We start from the raw sequence: 13029 nt of genomic DNA on the forward strand, positions 1-13029 counted from the left end.
TTTGCCATTGTTCTTTTCCCAGCCCTGTGCTGCACAGTATCTCAACTGCATCTCAGCTGTTTCTGCAGCCCTGTGTTGCACACTACCTCAACTGCATCTCAGCTGTTTCTGTAGCCCTGTGCTGCACACTACCTCAACTGCATCTCAGCTGTTTCTGTAGCTCTGTGCTGCACACTACCTCAACTGCATCTCAGCTGTTTCTGTAGCTCTGTGCTGCACACTACCTCAACTGCATCTCAGCTGTTTCTGTAGCCCTGTGCTGCACACCACCTCAACTGCATCGCAGCTGTTTCTCTGAAGACTTGCTTCCAGGGTATTGCAGAACAGCTGGCTCACTTGGTCCAGCTTTTCCGACTGTTCCAATCACGACTTCATTTAAGCATGCACTTTCTCAGCATACAAAGACTGAACAACAAATGCTACATCTAGCTTTCTTAAGACTAACCAATTTTCCAAATTATTGCTCCTCGAAAAATGAATTTTTCAAGCCAATTCTGCAGGAAGCTGTTGTAAGAAGGCCATTGTTCCCAGTCCCTTAAGTTGAGGTGGATGGTTTTAGTCATTTTATGAGTTCTAGATGTTATTATTTTAAGGGATCATTATAAATAATTATGGTCTTGGGCAGGGAAGAAAGAAAATAGGGAGCTTAGACTCTGGGATATTTGCTATCTCTATTTATGTATCTATGTATCTATCTATGTATCTATCTATGTATCTATCTATCTATCCACCCCCACCCACTCACTCTTTCTCTTTCCCTCTTTCCCTCCTTCCCTCCCTCCTTCCTTCCTTCCTTCCTTCCTTCCTAGGTAAGGAAAAGCAGGGATATAGAAATATTATAAGAAATTAGACAAATGGGGTAGATTTACTCTTAAACCAAAAAAAATTTTATATCCATAATCTTACATTGGTATAGAATTCTGTATATTAATACAAAAATAAGGTTATATTTTGTGAAATTGGTACAGAATTTTGTACACTGATATAGATTTAAGGTTTTCGTTGGTATAAATCTTTTTATATTGATACAAAATTTAAGATTATTTTGGTTAGTTACAACATCATATATGTATGATTTGACTTTTATATAGGCATTGTGCCTATGCAACTCATTTAAAAATACAAGGATTAGTTCCAGTCCCTTTAATAGCAGCAATTACAAACTGTTTAGGATAATTAAGTAATGCAAATTAAGTCAGTCAATCAAATGCTCCACCTCCCTCATTGCAGCTTCCTCCTCCTTTCCAGTTCTCTTCCTCCTCCTCTCAAAACCTACCCATTTCTAATCCCTCTAATAACTGGCTGTAGCCAATTTTATTAAATTAATAGTTTTAAATTAAGGAACAAAGTTTACACAACAAAAGGTTGTAAATGAGAGAATTCACTGGTAGGCTTGGACCTCCAGTTTAGAATTTAGCATCACAATACATAGCAACAGACCAAACCCACCTATCCTCATAGCCACTGGTAAGTATAGCTTTTATTCCTTATCAAAGAGCCCAGCCCCAAACAGAGACCTTCAAAGAAATCCATAATTGTTTAAAATGTAAAAAATATCCCTGGGAGCAAGTCCATTCCCAATCCCTTACATCATAACTTAATTAAGTTCCTTACATCATATGGTAGAGGCTCAGAAAGCCTGTAAGAGCCCGATACCTAGGAATGTCTCCTATTAGACATCATATGTGTGTGTGTGTGTCTGTGTGTGTGTGTGTCTCTATATGACAGATACTCAAGAAATCTTAACAATATGGTAGACTAAACAAGACCTGCACAATAAGAATGCCAGTTGACATCCAAGCATGGATGGGAGAAATCTCACAAGGTCCCATCCCTACATGAAGAAACACAGGCAACTAATGGCTGCTAAGAAAGTCTTTTCCAAGATCCACTTGGACTTAAGTTTTGTGCAAAATGATTTTTCTACATACCAACTGCCAGTTAGACTAGCAACATTTATTGGAGATGCTGTTTTTTTTCCATTGTATGTTTTTGGCTTCTTTGTCAAAGATCAAATGTCCATGTGTATCTTCAATTCTATTCCATTGATTCACCTGCCTGTCAGTGTACCAGTACCATGCAGTTTTTATCACTATTGCTCTGTATTTCTCAGATCTTTTATCATTTGATGAGCTCTGACTTAACTCCAAATGGCTGTCCCTAAATACATATATATATGAGCAACACTAAATGGACTTGGACTTAGAAGGCTGTATTTATAAATACATATGTGTCCATGCGTGTGTGCTCACATATATATATGCACGTATACATGTACATATTTATATATATATACACATGTAATAACAATAAAGGAGAAAATTTAAGTGGGAGTGTGTGGGATTGAAATGGAATAAAATCGGTACTCAAGAAATTCTCAAAAACGAATGTTTAAAATTTTTAATATAATACAAGTTTAATTATGTATAAATGCTTAGACATTATAAGTTTTTTGAAACACTCTGTATGGGAGCATTATAGAATTTCCCATTCCTTTTCATATTGTCTCTGTGTATTATTTCAAAGAAAATTTCATATGAAATATACACTGAAGAATAGACCACTTAAAGGTACTAGAAAATAATTTTCAGAATGAGTGATTTAAAAAATGTAACCATAACAAAGATACACTTACCATCACAGGAAAGGGAAATATAACTTCCTAAGTCATCAGACATGTGTCGGATCACATTTCTACCCATTTGAATACCAAGGAAGATCCAATAATCCACTGCTGCACCAAGAATTCCAGTCAGTAAGTAAGACAGTTCATGTTTGAAGACCTAGCATCAAGATGGGAAAATGTTATTGAAACATTAAAAATACAAAATTTTTCTATTTCTTTTAAATTTTTTTATTAGATGTTTTCTTTATTTATAATATATCCTTTCCCAGGTTCCCGCCAAAAAATAAAAAAAGAAAAATTAAAAAAACCCCAAAACTAAAACAAACCCCTAATCCCTCCTCCTCCTGCTTATTGGCCCTGGCATTCCCCTACATTGGGGCATAGAACCTTCACAGGGCCAAGGGCCTCTCCTCCCATTGATGACCGACTTGGCCATCCTCTGCTATACATATGCTGCTGGAGCCATGAGTCCCACAATGTGTACTCTTTGGTTGGAGTTTTAGTCCCTGGGAGCTCTGAGGGTACTAGGTAGTTCATATTGTTATTCATCCTAAGGGGCTGCAAACCCTTCAGCTCCTTGGGTCCTTTCTGTAGCTCCTTCATTGCGGACCCTGTACTCAGTCTAATGGATGGCTGTGAGCCTCTACTTCTGTATTAGTCGGGTACTGTCAGAGAATGCCATGGAAGAGGGAACAGAAAGATTGTAGGAGTCAGAAAGGATGGAGGGCAGTAGGAGAACAAGGTTCAGTGAATCAACTAAACAAAGCTTGTGAGCACAGTCTCCCAGAGATAAGCAGCAAGCACAGGGCAAGAATGGATCATCACCAGGTCCTCTGCTTATTATGCTGAGGATTTTGTGGGAGTGGGTGGCTCACTGACTCTTTTGCCTGCTGTTGGGACACTTTTCCTTCTGTTGAGTTGCCTGGTCTAGCCTCAGTGTGAGGGCTAATCTTAATGTATTTTGTTTTGTCATGTTTGATTCTTGCCTCTTGGAGGCCTGCTCTTTTCTTATGGGAGATAGAGGGAGAGTAGTCCAAGAGAGAGGGTTGGTTAAGGGGTCCTGGGAGGGGTGGAGGTAAGGGGAACTGTGGTGATGTATGGCAGGAAGGAAGACTTTATTTTCAATGAAAAAAAAAAAACCAGATTGAACCAGAAAGTTTAATTGCATTTTGTAAAATTATGCACATATAGTAATACATCAGAACAAGGAAAACTTATGTTTATAAACATATACATATGACTTTGGAACACCAAAGAAATAAATATTATTGAATAGTGTGTCTAAGAAAAAGGTGTTATAGAGTTAAGAAGCCATTGGAAATTAAGAATTCTATTTCTGGTTTGCTGTGCAAAGCCAGAGAAACAAATGATCAAGTAGTACATACATCTATGTTGTCAAACATCAATACAGAAGGAAATCCCAGGGTCAAGATCAATAGCAGGTGTGAAGACATGGTGTCTTATGATACCATGGGGCAGCTCACTGCATGCATATTACATCTAGGAGAAAGATCCTGAAGCGCTTTACTGAAGAGATTTTAAACTGCATGGTTAATTAACAATTAAAAGAAGCAAAGCACTTCTGATATAATTTGGGTTTAGAATAAATAGGTGGCTTGGTCCTGTCAGGCCAGAATTCATGCATGCAAACTTCTCCCCACCTGGACTTAGATGCTTGGTTTAAATCTTACAGTTGCAGCTGTGTGGTATGGGAAGTTAGCAGCTAGCCTGGCTGTAACAGCAGCAGCAACATAACCCTTTGCATGACCTGAGGGACTACAGAGTTAATGCCAATCTTTTAAAATGTTGCAGGAAAACAATTCTATTCTTTGTAAAGCTGATATGCAGATGTTACTCTGAACATTTAATTCTTTCATATCATTCAAGTTAGCAAAAGGATATGAAATTGGTCATGTCCATAGACATAAGATGTTACTTCAACCACAATGATTTCCTGAATACTAGTAATGACAATATACTCAGGAGAGAAGGGAAAAGTCAATGTATTCTGATATGCAAAAATATGTCTCAAGTATAGTAATTCAGGATCATATGAGCCCCCAGATTCTAAACCTGTGGAGTAAAAAATAGTCTATGTAGGTGAGCTCATATAGAAATCACAATCTAGTACTCTATCAATAATAAAAAAAATACCAACTAGTTGGGACTTTTAGTTTTACATAAATCAACATATACGTATATCTCAATTTAAAGTTAGTATTTCTTTTTTATTTATTTTTTATTGATATGAGTGTTTGCCTGCATGTATATAAGTACATTATGTGCATGCTTAGTGCCTGTGAAGGTCAGAAGAGGGCACTGATCCCCTTTGACTGGAACTATATAGATGGTTCTGAGTCCAGGGCACTGTTGTGAATTGAACTTGAGTACTTGCCAAAAGTAACAAGTACTCTTAACTGACAACTTAACACTCCAGTCCTAAAATTAATATTTTTTAATGTAAAATTTACCTTGACACTAATAGATATGGATAAAGGTCTTTTGCACTGACTCTGAGGACTGATTTCTGTAATTATTATAATGTGTGTCAGCTGAATGTGGCAATTTTGTATCTATGATGGTAAAATTTTATACAAATTGACACTTTAAAATCTGGACTTGGGTTCTTTCATACTATTTTCTTAACTAGCATGTTCTCATACAGCAACAGGGCCAAGACCAAACATGTAATACAACTACTGTTTTTCCTTAAAGCATTTATTTAATGCGTTTATTGTGTGTGGAGAGAGGGCAAAGGCATGCCACAGAAAATGTGGTGTTGCTAGAGGACAACTTCCAAGAGTTGATTCTCTGTCCACCATTTGGGTACTGGAGATGGAACCTGATCAGGATGGGCTTGTTGGTAAATGCCTCCACCTGCTGAGTCATCTTCCTGCCCCAGTGCTACTGTTTTCTGGAATATGAATGCTTTGGAAATGGGTTGAATTTCACTTAGAAGGGGGAATAAAACAGTCATAGATGGCAGGTGGAGGGAGGGAGGGAGGTGGGTGGGAGAGGAGATGGGGAGGGGAATATGGGATTCAGGATTGGGTGTGGGAAGAGTCAAGGGAGAGGGCCAGAGAGGGTCAGAAAACATATGGAAATCTGTAGCTGGCAGGGGTAGAGGACATCATGAGGATGTGCCAGAGAACTGGCATGGGGGAGGCTCCCAGGAATCAATGGGGATGACCTTAGCTGAGACTCACAGCAGTGGTGATATGGAACCAGAAGAAGGCACTTTCTGTAGCCAGGCAGGACCTCCAGTAGAGCGACAGGGACACCAACCCACCCACACACTTTCCATTAAAAAAAATTTAGCCCATCTACAAGAAATGCAGGGATTGGGATGGAGCACAGACTGAGGGAATGGCCAACCAATGGCCCAACTTAAGACCCATCCCACGGGCAAGTACCAACCTAACACTATTTAATGATACTCTCTTATGCTTACAGACAGGAACCTAGCATGGCTGTCCTCTGAGAGGCTCCACTCAGCGGCTGACTGAAACAGATGCAGAGACTCAAAGCCAAACATTGGACAGAGCTCTTATTGAAGAGTTGAGGGAGAATTGAGGGCCCAGAAAGAGATAAGAACTCCATAGGAAGACCAACAGAGTCAACTAATCAGGACCCTTGGGGGCTCTCAGAGACTGAACCTACCAACCAAAGAACAAGCATGGACTGGACCTAGGCCTCCCCACACATATGTAGCAGATCTGCAACTTGGTCTTCATGTGGGTCCCTCAACAACTGGAGCAGGTTCTCCCCCTAAAGCTGTGGCTTGTCTGTGGAATCCATTCCTATAATTAGGCTGCCTTGTTTGGCCTCCTCAGGAGAGGATTTGCCTAGCCTTGCAGAGACTTGATGAGCCAGATTTTGTACTTGAGAGGGGGGCAGGGAGGAGCATAGGGGTGGGTGTGTGGGATATAGCCAGGGAGGGCCTCCACCCTCTCAGCAGAGATGGGGGAGGGGCCACGTGAGATGTGTGTGTGGGAGCAGTGATCAGGAAAGTGAATTAAAAAATAAAAGAAAGAATACGGTAAGTAAACTATTAAAGGGGGAAAAAGGCCAGTTTGGAATATTTAAATATTTGTAAAAGTTAAAAAGAGAATATGAATTACCTCAAGAACCAGCAAAGAAACAAAGACATGATTTGCATTATACATACACACACCCTTAGAATGTCTTTCTAACATGTAAAATTCTACTACTATACATTCTGTCAATATAATTCTCCTTTATCTATTAGTATAAGCAATCTGTTTATTAAACTTCACAATCTACCAAAGATGATTAGTTTATAACTACCAAGAACAAACTATCAACTTGGTCTTTGGCTCTTTCTGACTCTTACTGCTATTTGTGACAAACTACTCTATTGAAAAGATGCAAGCAGAATGCATACAGAATGCCTCTTCCTGTTTTACACTCTGGTATTAGAAATATGAGAAAGCCTGTTGCAAGAAACTTGTCATCTAATGAAGGCTCACCTAGGATGCTGTCAGTAAGTTACTTTAACTTCAAATTAGTTATCCCTAGATACAAACTAAAATCCACTTCTACATATAATTGTAATGTTATACTTAAATAACACTTAAGGACACTATGAAGAAAAGTGGGACTAACAAACCTCCAATGCTTTAGAATATGTGTACCCCCTCCCTAACCTTGACTTGGCTCACCTCTGCTCTCTGCCAAGGAAAGCCCAAAGCTTTCTCAGATTAATGACAATGAAATTCACTGCCATTGTGTCACTCTGCAATACTTGCTGATTGACATTATGACAAAACAATATTAGCATAAACTGAGGACTTCTGTTTAGCTAATGACTTAAATTGAATGCTTCAACTCAGCAAATCAAGAAACAAATGCTTTATAGTACAGAAAATGATGTCTGTGAACATGCACAGAATTCTTGAAACTGGAAATTGCTAAGGAATATTTAATTAAGTGTAAGAATAAATTCTAACAGAAAGGTATTACAATAAAAAATAAGTTGGTGAGTTTAAGAAATTTAAATGTTAAATAGTAATGTGCAAAATTTAATTTAAAGTTTTTATATTAGGAATGATGCTACTTCAATTTGCTGCAGACTGCTTCTCAAATATGTTGCATTTTCTTATAAATCTAAGCAAAACCTTTGAGTAAGTATGTATACATTTATTTTTGCTTCCTTATATGTTTGCTGAGTAATTTCTTATCTATAGTTGACTGGTGCTTGCTTTAGTGAAACTGTAAAAAAGTTTTATTGTTTTCAGTTTTAGATGAACAATATCACTTATGTAATCAAATGAATGTTCTATAAGGAATATTTCCTACCCTAAATGATTATACTGAATAAAAAGTAAAGCAAAAGGCCAACAGTAATATATAAGAATAGGTTTAAGATTATAAATCCTTACTAAACTGCCAGTAAAGTGTAGGCAACTCTATCGGCTTTAGTAGTTTACATTTTCAGGCATTGGCATGGTTGCATGTCTGTATTATTAGATAATTGGGGCCAGTGACATGGCTTAGTGGATAGAGAGGCATCTGCCACCCAGCCTAACAAACTGACATTGTCCCCATTTATCTACAAAGTAGAAAGGGAAACTGGACTTCTGCAAGTACTCCTCTGACTTCCATATGTGTGCTATGGCATGTGCATACCCATATACATGTATATAATATAAATAAAATGCAGTTAATTAAAAATAGCTATAGTCACACAATAGGACTACTTGGTAACCACAAAATCTAGCTATACCTAGGAGCAATTTTACTTTTACAGGTTGATTTAAACAGTGTATTGGGGAACTCTGTCCTCTGGGTATAACATGGTATCTGCCATCTTGAGATCTGAGCAGCTATATTAGCTGGACACAGACCCTCCCACAACTGGGCACATTACCGTAATCTCACAGAGGAGAGAAAGGTGTCCACAAGGCAGTATCACTGCTGCCTAAGCTGCCCCTCCCCAGGATTTCTATTAGGTCCTAGTTTTCTTCCAGGCTGTGTTAGTAAGCTTCCTATATTCCAGCAGGTTAACTCCTCACTCACAGTCTTGTTTATAACCCCAGTTGAACTCATGGGTTCATCAAGGTAGACTTGTATGAAAGTTACCTTAATTTGAAGTAGGCACCCTGTCTGGTGTGACATCTGTTCAGTATCTCCCCAGGGAATTTAACTCAGTATAGTGCCTTCTATAGCCCAGGCTGACTTTTCATACAACTGATGACAACCTGAACTCCTGATCTTTCTGTTTCTACCTCCTAAGCAGAATTCAGATATATGCCATTAACCCTAGCTTAAAATTTCTCTCTTATTTTTAAAATTCAGTGAATGTGTTAAAGGAAACCTTGGGAATTTTGATAAACAGTTTTAGAAAACTAACAATGTCAGCTGAAACACACAAAACATTACATTTAAACAAACATTACAACAAAACATTTTTGAAATAAACATTACATTACGAGAAATGTTATGCTAACATACCCGAACATTTGATAAAAACTAAGGAAGACTTAAAAACAACCTAACTTTGTCCTGAGCAATTCTTTCATCCTAAATGATGGGTAAAGATACAAAACTGGGGTTTCTGTAATCAAAGGGAAGCTGGTGAAAAAGGCCATAGGCCAGAGGCTTAATTCACCACAGGCCAAGCTTCTGAGAATGAGAGTTAATAAGAGACACTACAGATACATGAGTGTCTTCATTTGGGACTCAGAGTCACTCAGGTATGAACACAGGGTCGGGAAAAATCCTTTATTGGCAGGATACTCAGGCTCTTGGCAGAAATAAAGAATACTGTCTCTGTAAAAGAGGTATTTGGTTTTGATAAAGTTTCTACTAATAGTTATTAAAATAGAAATTGAACATTATAAATGTTAACTAGTACAAAAGAGAAAATAAAAGACTAAAAGGGAAAAACACACACAACAGAAGACCAGGGAAATAATAATAAAGGAAGAACAAAATGGAAATAATGAAACTGGTAAAGATATAAAATAATTGTTACTGTAATGTTCAAAGGAAAAAAGTGAGACATTTTTTTCATAAATTAAAAAACACAAAAAACATGTCCCAGCAGGAATATAAAAGATCTACAACTATGAAGTACAGAACTTAAAAACGCAGTCAAAGTGTTTAGCAGCGTGCTAGGCATAGTTGAAAAGACTTAGGACCTAAAATTCTGATGAAAACAGCATGTTAGTAATTGTGAAAATTTAGAAAAGCATGCCCTGAATCCTCTGCAAAAATTAGTGCAAGTTCAACAAACTTAAATAATAGTTAATAAACAGAACTGAGGAATTATTTAAATGAAACTGGAGACTACACAGGATTTTATTCTTTAAAAATCAGCTTGCTCCCAGTCCCACAACACCCAGAGGAAATTTGATTCCCAGGTGCTCTAACACCCTCAGGATCACAGGAGAGGAGGCCACAACATCTGCCCAAAGACTGGGAGAACTGAAATCCCAGGACTCAGGGACACAGAAACCACTGCCTGGCCAGTGGCATAGGTTCTTTCTGGTCTGAGCAAGTGCTCTGAGCAGACCTTGGACACTGGCTCTGCAACCAATCTCCCAACAACCAGAGGAAATTCAACTCCTAGGTGCTCTAACAAGCCCAGGATCACAGGTGATAAACACACACAGGATTAAAGGGAAGCTCAACTCCAGGAGATCGGACACACCCAGGAGCACTGGAACTCTGACACACTCAAGATCACAGCTGAGGCCACCACATTTTCCTCAACACCCAGCATAACTGGGATCAATACAGAAACCAAGGAAACACTCCTTCCCCTCCAACCCCCCGACCAGAGGCACAGGTGCCTTCCAGCTTGCACCTGTGCCCTGAACAAACCCAGGGCTCTGGCTCCCCACCCACCTCTGCAAACACCCAGAGAAAGCTTGACTCCCAGGAACATTGACACAACAGGATCTCAGGAGCTTGGTCATGCAAGGATTTCTGGATCCCAGAGGCAGCATGACTCCCAGGAACTCTGAAAGACACAGGATCTGGATCACAGGACCCCAGAATCAACAGGATCCCAAAGACAGCTGCACTCTGAAGAATTCTGATACAACCAGGATCACAGGAAGGACAGGTTCCAGTAAGAGACATCAAGGACAGGTACCACTAGAGATAATCAGATGGCAAGATGCAAGCACATCTAGTCCTGGATATCCCATCACAGCAGAAAAGCAAGATTCAGATTTAAAATCACATCTCATGATGATGACAGAGGACTTTAAGAAAGACATAAATAACTCCCTTAAAGAAATACAAGAGAACACAGTTAAACAGGTAGAAGCCCTTAAAGAGGAAACACAAAAATCCCTTAAAGAATTACATGAAACAACAACCAAAGAGGTGAAGCAATTAAACAAAACCATCCAGGATCTAAAAATGGAAATAGAAACAATAAAGAAATCACAAAGGGAGACAACCCTGGAGATAGAAAACTTAGGAAAGAAATCAGGAGGCATAGATGCAAGCTTCACCAACAGAATACAAGAGAAAGAAGAGAAAATCTCAGGTGCAGAAGATACCATAGAAAACATTAACACAATAGTCAAAATGCAAAATGCTCCTAATCCAAAACATCAGGAAATCCAGGACACGATGATAAGGCCAAACCTAAGGATAATAGATATAGAAGAGAGTAAAGATTCCCAACTTAAAGGGCCAGTAAATATCTTCAACAAAATTATAGAAGAATACTTCCCTAACCCTATGAAAGCTAGAAGATCCTGAGCAAATGTCATACAGATTCTAAGAGAACACAAATGCCAGCCCAGGCTACTATACCCAGCAAAACTCAATTACCATAGATGGAGAAACCAAGATATTCAATGACAAAACCAAATTTATATAATATCTTTCCACAAATCCAGGCCCAGAAAAGATAGTATAGGAAAAAACTCTAACACAAAGAGGGAAAACTATACCCCAGAAAAAGCAAGAAAGTAATATTCTTTCAACAACCCCAAAAGAAGATAGCTACACAAACAGAATTCCAACAAAAATAACAGGAAGAAACACTTTTCCTTAATATATCTTAATATCAATGAACTTGAAGTCCCCAATAAAAACACATAGTCTAACTGGATAAGTAAATGGCATGCAGCATTTTGCTGCATAAGGAATCGTACCTCAGTGTCAAAGACAGACAAGAGCTCAGAGTAAAGGGTTGAAAAACAATTTTCTAAGCAAATGGTCCCCAAAACCAAGCTGGAGTAGCCATTCTGATATTGAATAAAATTGACTTTGAACCAAAAGTTATCAAAAAAGATAAGGAAGGACACTTCATATTCATCAAAGGAAAAATCTACCAAGATGAACTTTCAATTCTGAACATTTATGCTCCAAATGCAAGGGCACGCACATTCATAAAAGATACTTTACTAAAGCTCAAAGCACACATTGTACCCCATAGTAGTGGGAGACTTCCAACACCCCACTCTCAGCAATGGATATATCATGGAAACAGAAACTAAACAGAGACACAGTGAAACTAACAGAAGTTATAGAACAAATGATTTAACAGATATCTATAGGACATTTTATCCTAAAACAAAAGAATACACCTTCTTCTTGGCACCTCATACTTCCTTCTCCAAAATTGATCATAACAGGCTTCAACAGATGCAAGAAGATTGAAATAATCCCATACATAACTATGAGATCACCACAGACAATAACAACAAAATAAGGTGGTCCTCAATAACAACAAAAATAATCGAAATCCTACATATACATGGTATCTACTCAATGATAACTTGGTCAAGGAAGAAATAAAGAAAGAAATTAAAGAATTCTTAGAATTTAATGAAAATGAACACACATATCAAAACTTATGGGACAAATTGAAAGCAATGCTAAGAGGAAAACTCAGAGAACTTCAGACCAATTTCCCTTATGAATATGGATGCAAAAATACTCAATAAAATTCTCAGAAAGCAAATCCAAGGACACATCAAAACAATCATTCATCATTATCAAGTAGGCTTCATCCCATGGATGCAGGGATGTTTCAATATATAGAAATTTATCAAGGCAATCCAGTAAATAAGCAAACAATGTAAAAAACCCACATGATCATCTCATTAGATGCTGATAAAGCATTTGACAAAATTAACACCTCTTTATAGGAAAAGTCTTGGAAATATCAGAAATTCAAGGCCCATACCTGAACATTGTAAAAGCAATATACAGCAAACCAGGAGCCAACATTAATGTAAATGGAGAGAAATTTGAAGCAATCCCACTAAAATAAGGGACAAGGCAAGGCTGCCTACTCTCTTCCTATCTATTAAATATAGTACTTGAAGTCCTAGCCAGAACAATTAGACAACAAAAGGAGATCAAAGGAATGTAAATTGGAAAGGAAGAAGTCAAATATCACTATTTGCAGA

General features: G+C 38.1%; 1 protein-coding gene across 4 annotated transcripts in view; it reads right to left on the reverse strand.

The window, feature by feature from the left end:
* Positions 1-13029, reverse strand: part of Slf1 (SMC5-SMC6 complex localization factor 1) — a 72701-nt gene that overhangs the window by 15938 nt on the left and 43734 nt on the right. For all 4 annotated transcript variants that reach the window (XM_031359895.1, XM_031359896.1, XM_031359894.1 and 1 more), the window contains exon 15: positions 2636-2783. In XM_031359895.1, the coding sequence (XP_031215755.1) occupies positions 2636-2783 (148 nt within the window). The remainder of the gene's footprint in view (positions 1-2635; positions 2784-13029) is intronic.

This window comes from Mastomys coucha, unplaced genomic scaffold, assembly GCF_008632895.1.
Source record: "Mastomys coucha isolate ucsf_1 unplaced genomic scaffold, UCSF_Mcou_1 pScaffold8, whole genome shotgun sequence".
In the NCBI taxonomy this organism is placed as follows: Eukaryota; Metazoa; Chordata; class Mammalia; order Rodentia; family Muridae; genus Mastomys; species Mastomys coucha.